Below are 12,820 nucleotides of genomic sequence, written 5' to 3' on the forward strand. Positions count from 1 at the left end.
CAGCTGATGAGAATCCATTTTTATGGTCTAGGGGGAGTCCTAGCTAAAACGTTTCTTTTTTTAACAGGATTTTCCTTACCAACAAGTGCCCCTTCTCCAACTTTTTCATTCCAGCTCCAGCTTTCATTCATTTGATTTCCACGAGATGGGTGGTTTTAATGTCCGGCGTGGCAGAAATATCAGTATTTTTGTTGTTTTCATTTGTATTATTCTTCATGTAATTCCCACGATTAGGGCAGAAAGTAGGTCAGCCACAGCAGTGCTCCCTTACTGTGACAAGGTCTATATCATTACCAGATATCCAACTGGCATGTTTGCGGCACGATCACGCAATAAAGAGATTTTCCTTAGGCACGATAGGCTTACACCGTGGGATTCCCGTCCAGCAAGGGAGGCCCTACCAGTAGGTAATCTACCGCTGGCATTGCTCTTAGGATCATAAAAGCACGCAAGCCCCATCACCACGACAAGGTGGAGTTACCGCCGATGGGTATATAAAAAAAGTAGCTACCTAACATCAATTACTGTCGTTGTTAGTAACTAAAACGGCAATCAGATAACAATTTTGAAAAAAAATCCAACATTATTTTTTTGAAGTTTGAAGTATTGTCTCAATTGGAAGGGGTATTTTTTTATAAGAGATAAGTTTCTGGGAAAAAGTCATATTGAAGTCTTCAACCACCTGTGGGAATACCAAAATCTTAGGTACAGAACCGTCTGAGAAGATAACTGAAGAACTGCTTCAATAAGGCAGGGATTGGATCAAAACATTCACACCGTTCATTGAGAAAACACTTCAACAAAAAAAAAGCTTTACAATAAAAACCCTTGCTACAGGCAATGCAAAAAGGGACTGAGACAAATCGTCGTATTTTATGCAGATGCAAGGCACTGGATCACATGGGGTAAACAATTTAAGGACAACCAAAATTATTTCCAGAAGAAGATGACATACATTCAGGAAGAAACCTGTACAAAATATCACAGGAAACAATACTGTTGTAATGTGTGTTATGAAAAAGATGGGGCCAAAGCGCAATGAGCTCATGAGGCTACAGTGTTTCCCGTAGGCTCGAGAGGAATGAACGAGTCAGACGGCTCCCAAGTAGTAGGAAAAAATATCTCATTCTGAAACTAATGAGCTATCCCTCATTTTAGGAGTTTTATATGTCTCAACTCACTAACCAGACTAGTAGTTCAGTTAACAATTCTGAAAGTAATAGTTGTAGAAAAACAGCACAATTTATTTTCGGTACTATTTCAAACATTTTTTATTTTTGTAACTTTACTAGAAGACCGTGGAATGGAAAATTCCCATTGAAGAATATAACCTCACGAGCAGAAACAATCACAATCATTGCGAACTTTCACAACTTGGTGAATATCTGTGAAAAATGGATGAGTATGGAACACACACTGAGCAATCATGATATTGTTACTGATGACTTCTCGTTTTCCTACACAAAAACATGTTATGTGCTTTATGAATTATAACAAAATATAAAACAATTGATACATTCAAAATGCATGATTTAGAGTTTATTCAGGCAGATTTGTTGATTATTATTCCGAATACATATATAAGAACTTTTTCATGTTACGAAGTTGTAGAGTGTACCAATGAAAAGATCTCTATATATTCTGGTGAATGACCACTTATTGTCTATCTTTCTATTATTTAAACAGATGTAGAAGTCTTCGTGTCTGATAAAATTCAGTCTGAATTTTTTCAGATGACATTTTCAAAATACTTCTTTTATTCAATTTACTTAACGAAATCCATTGACTTAATGAGGGATTTGATGTATTGATACATACATTTTTATATTTTGTTGATAACTTTTAAGAGAAACACTTCATGTACTATCCACCGATGGATTCATTATTCTCATAAAAATCTGAGACTATTATAATGATATAAATATCTGGAGAATCTAACTATATCTTATTTTTTCCTTACTGTTTTGTTTTTGTAATTTCATGATAAAACTGGATATTTTTCTCTCGATAGCTCAAGTTGAAGTTATTTCGGTTTTTAATTTGATCTGAAAGGTATCGATGAAACTGAGCATTATATTCTTTAATGGCTTTTTTATGAAAGTAATAACATAATCGAATATATTCTTCAGGGTCACTGATCATTACGAATTTTTTTATTTGTAAGGTCCCTTAATTAGAATAAGAAAAAAAAAAGTTAAACTTAGGAGAATATCACAATTAAAACATATCTGATATGATATATAGAGATTAAACGAAGTCATGGTCAGTAAAAATAACTACTTTTCTATCTGCAATATATTATAACCTCGCTAGGATAAATGAAACAACAGAATGTTGGGAATGCTGGCATAGGAATGTTACATTAGAAGCAATTTGATATTCAACTTAAGAATTGTGGAAATATCAATAAAATGAAGTATGAGAAATAATGGGAATGTAAAGCCTGACCTGTTTTTCATTACGTATTCTAGATCTGATCATTCGTCTAAACTTAATTATCACTTATTATTCAATAGAATCAATCATTCACCAGGATACCTATAGGAACAGTATATTACAATAATCAGATTGAGTACACCAGTAGAAATGAAAACATATTTTGCCTGATATTACTTGCATGTGATTATTTACAATTCATTCGTATGTAGTGTGTCTAATTAATATTTTTTGTTGATAGGGAGGAAAGAGAACCTCTTAAACCAGAAGAGAAACCGATGACCGTGGAATATGATGGCAGATTTGTTCATTCAAAGCCAGGAGAAATTATCGGGAAACATTCAGCTGTTTAATTTGAGTTCCCAGAAACTTAAATGTTCAAAGATGACATTTCAATTTCGTGACATTACTGTGTACCAAAAACTTTTGATTTCCTCTCTCTTTGAAATGAGCACTGTATATATCAGATAAAAAACTCATTTGTTATGCTCACATTCAGATTTGGAATATTGATTGAAAATATACGGAATAATTTGTTGGACGAATATCTGACTCACAATTTGTTGTATAAGTAGTTCATCTCAATTTTTGAAATTATCTTTGATTGTAGTGTATTTCAGAATGAACCGAACACTCCATAATCTGCTGTCAATATAAATATCACCTATATATAAAATATGATTTCATATGCTTTCTGTTAACGAAATACCTACTCATCATCATCATCATCAAAAACACATATATTATAGAAAATTATCTTTTGATTGAACAAGCTGCAACGAACACATTCCTTGAGATTCATACATTAGTATTAGATACATGATAAGTACCTAATTGAAAATGACATAAAGAAAATTTTTGTGAACATTTTCAAAAAGTTATGGCTTATGAATATACTGATTCGTTACTTGATGAAAATTAATAACACCATCCATGATATTGAAAATATAATTTTCATACTATTATTTTTATTCAAGATACATAGCACGGCTCGGTAGTTTCATCAGTTGTACTGGTACATCAAACTGGTTCAAAGTATCAGTCCGATTGCTGAAACTACCGTGAAGTGAAACGCGTCTTGAATAAAATTCGTAGTGTGAAAGTTGTTTATTTATTATTATGGATAAAAAACGGCTTTTCGTGAAAGTTCTAGATGTGAACCATCATGCAAAACGTAAATACAACTACTTGTCGCAAATCTAACTATTGGTTCAACCAATCACAGGATTTTCATTGAAATGATTTGTCAGAAATTGACCAATTTATATCCCAAAAATTTGGGAAATGCTTTGTTATTTAAATATGACTCTTCAACAATTATTTTATATTGAATGAAATATGGTTCCCAAAGAGATGAAATTGTGATCATAGTATTCAACAAGCAGAGTTTTTTGCCTTATGATAACTTGGAACATTTTACTCAATAAGCATCTTTATGTAAATTTATAGCAAATACTTTCCGAAATCATGAAATATTTGTGTAGGTATATCAAAACATGACAGCTTGCCAACATACAGCCTAAATCTTTAGCCTTAAATGTATTTAGTGTTTTTGCCAAAGCTTCAATATAGCTGTGGGTTGTATAAATGTATCACTTTGTATATTTAAAAATTTTTAGGTATATTTTATCACCGTATTTTATTATAACAGTACTTAATGTTGTGATTGAACACAATACAGTAACAATGCCTGTTCCTACAATTTGTTATCTTATGATTCACTTGCAGAGATGAAATATAAAAACTATTGACTTGCTGTGGGGATATTGAGTTCATATTCCACTTTTTATATCTCAATTAACATTCACGAACTATAGTTCAAATGGTATGAAGATGGTATTATTATAAACAGAATACAGTATTAAAATAATCTTATGTATTTCATTATTAGACTTGCACTATTAGTACCTTGTGCAAGAAGTAATTTTTTTCAAATTTATCATTTGATTATGTATATTACATTACCTAAGTTATTTAGACGTTATTATTGTATTTATATGAAATATCTGTATGGGTAGCTTTTTATATGGAATAGATTACATTAAACTTTCACGACGTGTTTTTATTTTTCATATATTTCAGTCAGCCAACGACAGTTGGCCCACCAAAGTCCCACCTTTGAATGAAGTTCTTCAGGATAATGTTACTGTAGCGTTTGGAAATGATTGACAACTCTGAAAATATGCAAACTGCAGACATGTGTTGACACATGATTTAACTCTTCAGTTGATATCAGTATGTGTAGCCAAATGAAAGGTCAGGCAATACTTAGTTGCAGGAAATGCAGGGAGTCATCAACAGAAGCCAGCTGCACTTTGTGGTTTCGGTCAGATCGCCTCGGCTTAGAGGCATCACTCAAGTTTCCACGGAGTCAGCTTCACTAATTTGCATGACGTTCAAGTCCACTATATGAAACAGACAATGGTTTAGTGGGTGTATTTGAAATGAAAGAAGAACAGGAGAAATTCAGGCACAAAGCACTCCCGGTTTTTTATTTCTATTTGTTTTTTTCAAAAGTTTTGTCCGTTTCAATGTCATGTGTTTTTGTAGCTCCATATCCCAATAAATATTTATTCTACTGTATCGTGGTATATACTGATCCATAAAGAATTTCGTACTCTATACATTGAAACAGTCCAAAAAATCAACCAGACATTTGTCAATGATATTGTTGATGATCACACTGTTCGACGTAAGTTTGCAAAATTTTGTTCCAGAGATTTCATCCTCGAAGATGAGCCCCGAAGTGGTTGACCTACAGTGTTCCAGGACGACGATTTGGAGATTCTGGTGGAGACTGATCCATCATACACGTTTCTTGGAATCGTAAAAGAACTAGGCGCCAGCTCCCATGCGATTTTTGATGGTTTAAAACGCATTGGAAAGGTAACAAACCTCGAAAAGTGGGTGCCCTATGATTTGAACGATCGATAAAAATGGTCATGTTTTGAGATCTGTTCTTCTTTGTTTTTACGCAACCAAAACGATCCTTTCTTGGATCGGATCATCTCGTATGATGAAAAGTGGATCCTTTACGACAACAGGAGACGTTCAGGACAGTTATTGGCCACTTCCCAAACCTTTACAGGAGGATATCGACGAAATGTACCGGAAATTACATCAGCAGCAGCCGGCACTTCTCAAGAAAAGAGGTCCTATCCTGCTCCACGACAACGCCTGTCCGCACGTTTGACAAATAAACATCCTAAACGCCTTAACTTTTGAGATACAGGGTGGCAAAGTTTTCAAAAATATTCAGTTTTTTAATAATAACTGAGATAATTTTGTAGACATCTTTGGCATATTTGGTACATATGTTCTATGCCTCAAGGCGCATTTTCTGATGTACACAAATTTGTATTTTTTCAAACAGTGGCATCCCTACGGGTTTCGCATTGAATATTTTTGGGGAAAAAGTACTACGCCAATGCTTTCTTTTCAAAATAAAATCATTTTTAAAATCCTCATTTATTTTTGAGAAAATTTGATCTCCTGGTATTTCTTTGTCCAACGCATGATTTTCACTCAAAAAAATAAAAATCGACAGAAAGCAAATTAAGAAATTAGATCAATACTAAAATGAATGAGAATCTGAAAATTGCTTCATAACGCATTAACAATTCCCTACTTAATAATATTTGAAAACATAATCTGCAAAAAAAAAAATTTTCACAAAAACGAGTTTTATTTTATTTTGTGACAGTAAAAGTCTAAACGAATAGCACAAATTTGTTAATTAGTAATAATACCAAAATTGATTATAAAAATTTTTGGAAGTGGCCACCTGCACTTAGTATGCATGCTTCCGCCCTTCTACGCATGGAGTTACGCACCCGTTCAAATATTCCCGGCGTATTTCGTATAGTTTCACACGAGGCAACTATTCGCTCTCTTAAATCTTCTAAAGTATCAACGGGAGTTTTATACACAAGAGTTTTAAGGTGACCCCATAAAAAAAAATCTGAACTGTTGTGATCGGGGGATCTTGCTGGCCATTGCTGAGGTCCTCCGCGATCTATCCAACGATTAGGATAAACTGTATTTCAATGGTTTCGGACAATTACACTGAAATGAGCAGGGGCGCCATCGTGCATGTACCATATTCGATTCCTTAACGCAATTGGCACATCTTCCAATAACCCAGGTAAGTCTTCTTCGAGAAAGTGTAAATAAGAACGACCATCAAGGCGTCCAGGTAGAAAAAATGGGCCTATTAGATGATCACCTATAATTCCTGCCCATACATTAACCGAAAATTGGTGTTGGAAATGGGTTTCGGTTATTGCATGGGGATTTTCTTCAGCCCACACATGATTGTTATGGAAATTTTGAATGGCATTCCGAGAAAAATTTGCTTCGTCTGTGAACAAAATTTGTGTCTCAAACTGCGGATTTAGTGCAATACTTTGTAGATACCACTGACTGAAGTTCACACGCTGTGGAAAATCTCTGGGGAGTAATGCCTGCACTCTTGAAATATGGTATGGGTATAACAAAAAATCAACCAAAATACGCCAAACAATTTGATGACAAATATCCAGAGTTCTAGCGATCTTCCTCGTACTCGTCTCAGGATGTTCCTCAATTTCTTACAGCACCGCTTCCTCAATTTCAGGAGTTCTCACTACACGAGGTCTACCTTCCGGAGTCCTTTTCTTGAAACTACCAGTTTCCCCAAGTCGACGATGAATATTTGAAAAGGTTTGGATATCTGGTAAGGCACGATTAGGATATCTTTCCTGATAAATGCGCCTGGCTTCTGTTGTATTACCTTCGGCAAGGCCATATACGTGATGCATTTGCGCCATTTCCGCATTCGTATAATTTACCATATTTACTGATATTCAGAAAAACAGCGGACTACCAATATAACTTCAATAACACTTCAAAATCAATCAAAACGCGCTGTGACAGTTTTTAACACCAACACTTTACTTTAAACCAACATCAATATTAGCTACTGACGTTTGTACATACAGAGAATTCGTTTTTTATTGCTATGGTGGGTACGCTGTTCTGCTTTTAATCTTTAAAAGAAATCACATATCGACAAACTCCATATTTCCAAGAGGTGCAGTAAATAAATTCTGCTACACGTCATTTATTCCAGGATAACTAAATTTATGTTTTCAAAAATTATTAAGCGGTGCTGCGTTATGACGTAATTTTAATTGAGAACAGTGCATCTGACAACAAACAAATACCTTTTAGATCCTCAATTATTTTGCAACAAATCTGATCTCTCAGTTTGCTTTCAGTCGATGCACGACACCGCAACAGATTTTTAAGGAATTTATCCTTGAGTAAAGCGATTTTTAATTTTTTGAGCGAAAACCATGCGTCGGACAAAGAAAACCCATCAAATCAAATGTGCTCAAAAATGTATGGAGATTTTAAAAATAATTTTTAATTCAAGATAAAGCAGTGGCTAGTGTTTTTTTCGCCAAAAATATACATTTCAAAACTCGTACGTACGCCACTGGCAGAGAAAATTAAGAAAATTGTACATCAGAAAATGCGCCTTGAGGCATGGAACATATGTACCAAATATGCCAAAGATGTCTACAAAATTATCTCAGTTATTATTAAAAAACTGATTATTTTTGAAAACTTTGCCACCCTGTATCTCAAAAGTTGAGGCGTTTAGGACATACGTCCATAGAACTTTTTTTCCTCGAAATGGGTATATATATATATATATATATATATATATATATATATATATATATATATATTTCTTCAGAATCGATTTGACCAGATCATCACAGTATTAAAAATAAAATGGGGTTATTTGTGTGAAATACCGTATGTCGAAAATGGGTGATTCTACTCTAGTTCGGATTTCTCTACAATCTTTTGTATCATTTGAGTATTCCCGAATTTCTAATTTTCAATTTTTTTTTATAATGATCTGTGTAATTATTGATCTCTTGGTTGAGATGGTGTGCTCTCTGCGTATTTGTTGATTGGGTTGAATAGCTCATGATCCTTATTGATTTGGGTATCACCTCCGGTGATACGACAAAATTTCAAATTTTGATTTCGTGTTGTTGGTTGACTTGCTCTGTAGTTTAGCTTTTGGGGGTTTCGTATTTGAAAACTTTGCCAAAAACTTTGTCTTCAATAATTCTGTTTGAAATTTTGCCTTCAGAAATTGTGTGAAAAATTTGTTTGGTTTTGAAGATTTTCTTTCACACGAATGTGCCTCTGTCATTAAAGGATATTGCAAACTTTCGTTTTGAGGGTTTGGTTTCTGTGCTGGCCGGAATTAGAATTTTTGTTCATTTTTCAACGTTCGAAAGAAGCTTGATACTGAAAATTACCAAAATATTGATATAGGAAGGGTTTAACTATTTTGCAGGTCTGCAGGTCAGCAAATTGTTCTCAGTAGACAGTGGTCTCGTAATCTCGTAGGAGGACAGACATTTTTGCAGGTCGGGTCTACCAGACTTAAAACTTGACCAGGTTAATCATTTTAGACAGAAAAAACTTCGAACCCCCACCCTTTAAAGGGTGGAAAAATTCCACATTTCTCATTAAATTGAAAATAAACCTTGCAGGTCGGCAGAAATTCTTGCAGGTCGGTTATGCCAAACATGAATCTAGACCAGGTTGATCATTTTCGACAAAAAAAATTTCAACCCCCACCCTTTGAGTATGGAAAAATTCCACATTCCTCATTAAATTGAGAATAAACCTTGCAGGTCGGCAGAAATTCTTGCAGGTCGGGTATGCCAAATATGAATCTCAACCAGGTTAATCATTTTCGACAAAAAAAATTTCAACCTCCACCCTTTATACCTATAGGGTATAACTATTTTGCAGGTTTGCAGGTCAGCAAATTGTTCTCAGTAGACAGTGCTCTCGTAATCATGTAGGAGGACAGACATTTTTGCAGGTCGGGTCTACCAGACATGAATCTCGACCAGGTTAATCATTTTAGACAGAAAAAACTTCGAACCCCCACCCTTTCAGTATGGAAAAATTCCACATTCCTCATTAAATTGAAAATAAACCTTGCAGGTCGGCAGAAATTCTTGCAGGTCGGGTATGCCAAACATGAATCTCGACCAGGTTAATCATTTTCGACAAAAACAAATTTCAACTCCCACCCTTTGAGTATGGAAAAATTCCACATTCCTCATTAAATTGAAAATAAACCTTGCAGGTCGGCAGAAATTCTTGAAGGTCGGGTATGCCAAACATGAATCTCGACCAGGTTATTCATTTTCGACAAAAACAATTTCCAACCCCCACCCAAAAATTTCACAATTCTCAAAAAAGTGGAAATACATTTTGAAGGTCGGCAGAAATTCTTGCAGGTCGAGTATGCCAAACATGAATCTCGACCAGGTTAATCATTTTCCACAAAAAAAAATGTCAACCTCCACCCTTTGAGTATGGAAAAATTTCACATTCCTCATTAAATTGAAAATAAACCTTGCAGGTCGGCAGAAATTCTTGCAGGTCGGGTATGCCAAACATGAATCTCGACCAGGTTTATAATTTTCGACAAAAAAAATTTCAACCCTACCCTTTGAGTATGGAAAAATTCCACATTCCTCATTAAATTGGAAATAAACCTTGCAGGTCGGCGGAAATTCTTGCAGGTCGGATATGCCAAACATGAATCTCGACCAGGTTAATCATTTTCGACAAAAAAAATTTCAGCCTCCACCCTTCGAGTATGGAAAAATTCCACATTCCTCATTAAATTGAAAATAAACCTTACAGGTCGGCAAAAATTCTTGCAGGTCGGGTATGCCCGGTCGAGATTCATGTTTGGCATACCCTACCTGCAAGAATTTCCGCCGACCTTCAAAATGTATTTCCACTTTTTTGAGAATTGTGAAATTTTTGGGTGGGGGTTGGAAATTGTTTTTGTCGAAAATGAATAACCTGGTCGAGATTCATGTTTGGCATACCCGACCTTCAAGAATTTCTGCCGACCTGCAAGGTTTATTTTCAATTTAATGAGGAATGTGGAATTTTTCCATACTCAAAGGGTGGGAGTTGAAATTTGTTTTTGTCGAAAATGATTAACCTGGTCGAGATTCATGTTTGGCATACCCGACCTGCAAGAATTTCTGCCGACCTGCAAGGTTTATTTTCAATTTAATGAGGAATGTGGAATTTTTCCATACTGAAAGGGTGGGGGTTCGAAGTTTTTTCTGTCTAAAATGATTAACCTGGTCGAGATTCATGTCTGGTAGACCCGACCTGCAAAAATGTCTGTCCTCCTACATGATTACGAGAGCACTGTCTACTGAGAACAATTTGCTGACCTGCAAACCTGCAAAATAGTTATACCCTATAGGAATAATTTGATTTCTTTAGAAGTTGAAGGGTTGCAAGAATTCATTAATTTCGCTGATTTGCCTTTAAGTTTGTTTTTGATGTATAACGTGATCAAATTTTTGCGACCCTGCACTACCATATGGTAAGCGGTATACACGAAAGTATAAAGGTGTTGGGAAAATCTGATCGCCGTCATTCTCTAGCATAATTGAGAAAATTCCATTCAGTTTGTAAGATTCAATTGGGAGTGCTGGATTTTGCATGTTGACAAGAGAAACAATTTTCAGTAAAACCAATGAATATTCACTTGTGAATAACACTTAAAAAAATCCATATAATTCTTTGTTTGTTGCTTAATTCATTAATTTCGCTGCTTTGCCATTCAGTTTGATTTTTATGTGATCAGAAATTTTGACCCTGCACTATCACACGGTAAGCGGTATACACATAAGTATGAAGGTGTTGAAAAAAATCTGATTGCCCCCATTCTCTGAGATATATAATGGAGAAACTTTTGTTCACTTTGTAGGATTCAATTGCGGGTGCTGGGTTTTGCATGTTGACTATAAAAAAAATTTGCAGTGAAACCAATAAATAACACTTGTTTGTTGCATACCAAAGGATGTTCATAGAAGATGAAATCGGGTTTCAACAGAGTTGCTCCTAAGAAGTTGGTATGCGTGTATTATTCGACGTCAAAGAGACTATCCTGCTATGGACCAATGACTAAGGTTCTTTTGAAGGATTGAGAATCACCACTAAGGCTGATCCGTGTTTCAGAAATATTTAAGGATCTTACCGCGACTGCGACAATTTTGTTGTAATTTAATTTGGAAAAATAACTTTTTGAAAACTTTTATAAATCGTCAAAGGCTAACGGAAGTTATCCATTGAGATGATAATAATTACAATAACTTATTGACTATCAAAGCAATAGGGATAATCATCAGAAACAACTCAGAAGGTGAATAAATAGCAAGCACCCAGAAGACGTCAGACCTCGTGCATTGATGAATTTAGTACACTTACCTTAGAGTTGCTATCTAGTATATGATGAGTCCTTGTTCAGAAAGATCGCCACACTACATCACAATAATGTACAAGACTTTTCGAATATAATAATGGGATGAGATAAGAAAATTAGGTTTGGTTATTATAAATTGTCTCTTTATTGTTAATGAAATTTTCTTAATGGAAAGTACAATTTTGGGACGAATTATATCACTTAACAGTTATAATTGAATTTTCGACAAACTACAACTCACATTTTTCCGTAGGACATTTTCATTACATCAGCAATTTTCTCAGCAATTATATAAGTCGGTGCATTGGTATGCCCCCGAATTATTCGGGGAATCACACCAGCATCTACAATCCGCAACCTCTCCATATTATGTACCAAACAATCCTCATTCACAACTGAATTCAGGGGAGATGTTCCCATTTTAGTGGTTCCAACTCCATGGTATATCGTGGTAGAGGAATGACGGATAGCGCAATACCAATACATTCTCTCAGATGGATGATTCTTCAGGTGCTCACATCCTGGATAGGTGCTAACAAAAGTGGCGTTGATTTTTCTGAAATCTTTCGTGTTAGCTAAGCTTCTGATGAACTTGATTCCTTGATACATGGTTTCGATATCCTTGTTACCTTTATCCGAAAAGTAATTAATGTTGATATATGGAAAATGTATGGCACTATTCGATTTCAAGGTTACTGTTCCTCTAGACAAGGGTTGAAGTAGAGGCACGAGAAAACTGAGATCTGTCAAGGAGTTGTAACCTTGATAAACTTCTTGGAGTTTCTCATTGAAATTATTCAAATCTTTGACGTTAGGTGGTACGGAGGCTGGAGGTGGTAATAAAATAAATTCTATGTCTGCATCACCTTTCTCAGGATTTTTTGTGTTGATAAAACCTACGTATTCTAAACCAGCTCCATTGGTAAGAGGAGTTTGGCCATTGAGGTATCTGTGGAGATTTTCCTCCAAACTTCGGTTAAGTGAAGTCAAGTTGGTTCTGAAGAATAAGTTGATGAACATTAGATGGTCCTGGAGGTTTTTTCCTACTAACGGTAAATTTTT

General features: G+C 35.1%; 1 protein-coding gene across 4 annotated transcripts in view; it reads left to right on the top strand.

Annotated features, from left to right (window-relative positions):
• The window catches only part of Fas2 (neural cell adhesion molecule fasciclin 2), a 117,013-nt gene extending 112,527 nt beyond the window's left edge, over positions 1–4,486 (top strand). For all 4 annotated transcript variants that reach the window (XM_074170066.1, XM_074170068.1, XM_074170069.1 and 1 more), the window contains one exon: positions 2,678–4,486. In XM_074170066.1, the coding sequence (XP_074026167.1) occupies positions 2,678–2,789 (112 nt within the window). In that variant the 3' untranslated portion in view covers positions 2,790–4,486. The remainder of the gene's footprint in view (positions 1–2,677) is intronic.
• The last annotated feature ends 8,334 nt before the right edge of the window (positions 4,487–12,820 follow it).

This window comes from Leptinotarsa decemlineata, unplaced genomic scaffold (assembly GCF_025532065.1).
Source record: "Leptinotarsa decemlineata unplaced genomic scaffold, Ldec_3_MD MMD2_P_RNA_scaffold_6, whole genome shotgun sequence".
NCBI lineage: Eukaryota > Metazoa > Arthropoda > Insecta > Coleoptera > Chrysomelidae > Leptinotarsa > Leptinotarsa decemlineata.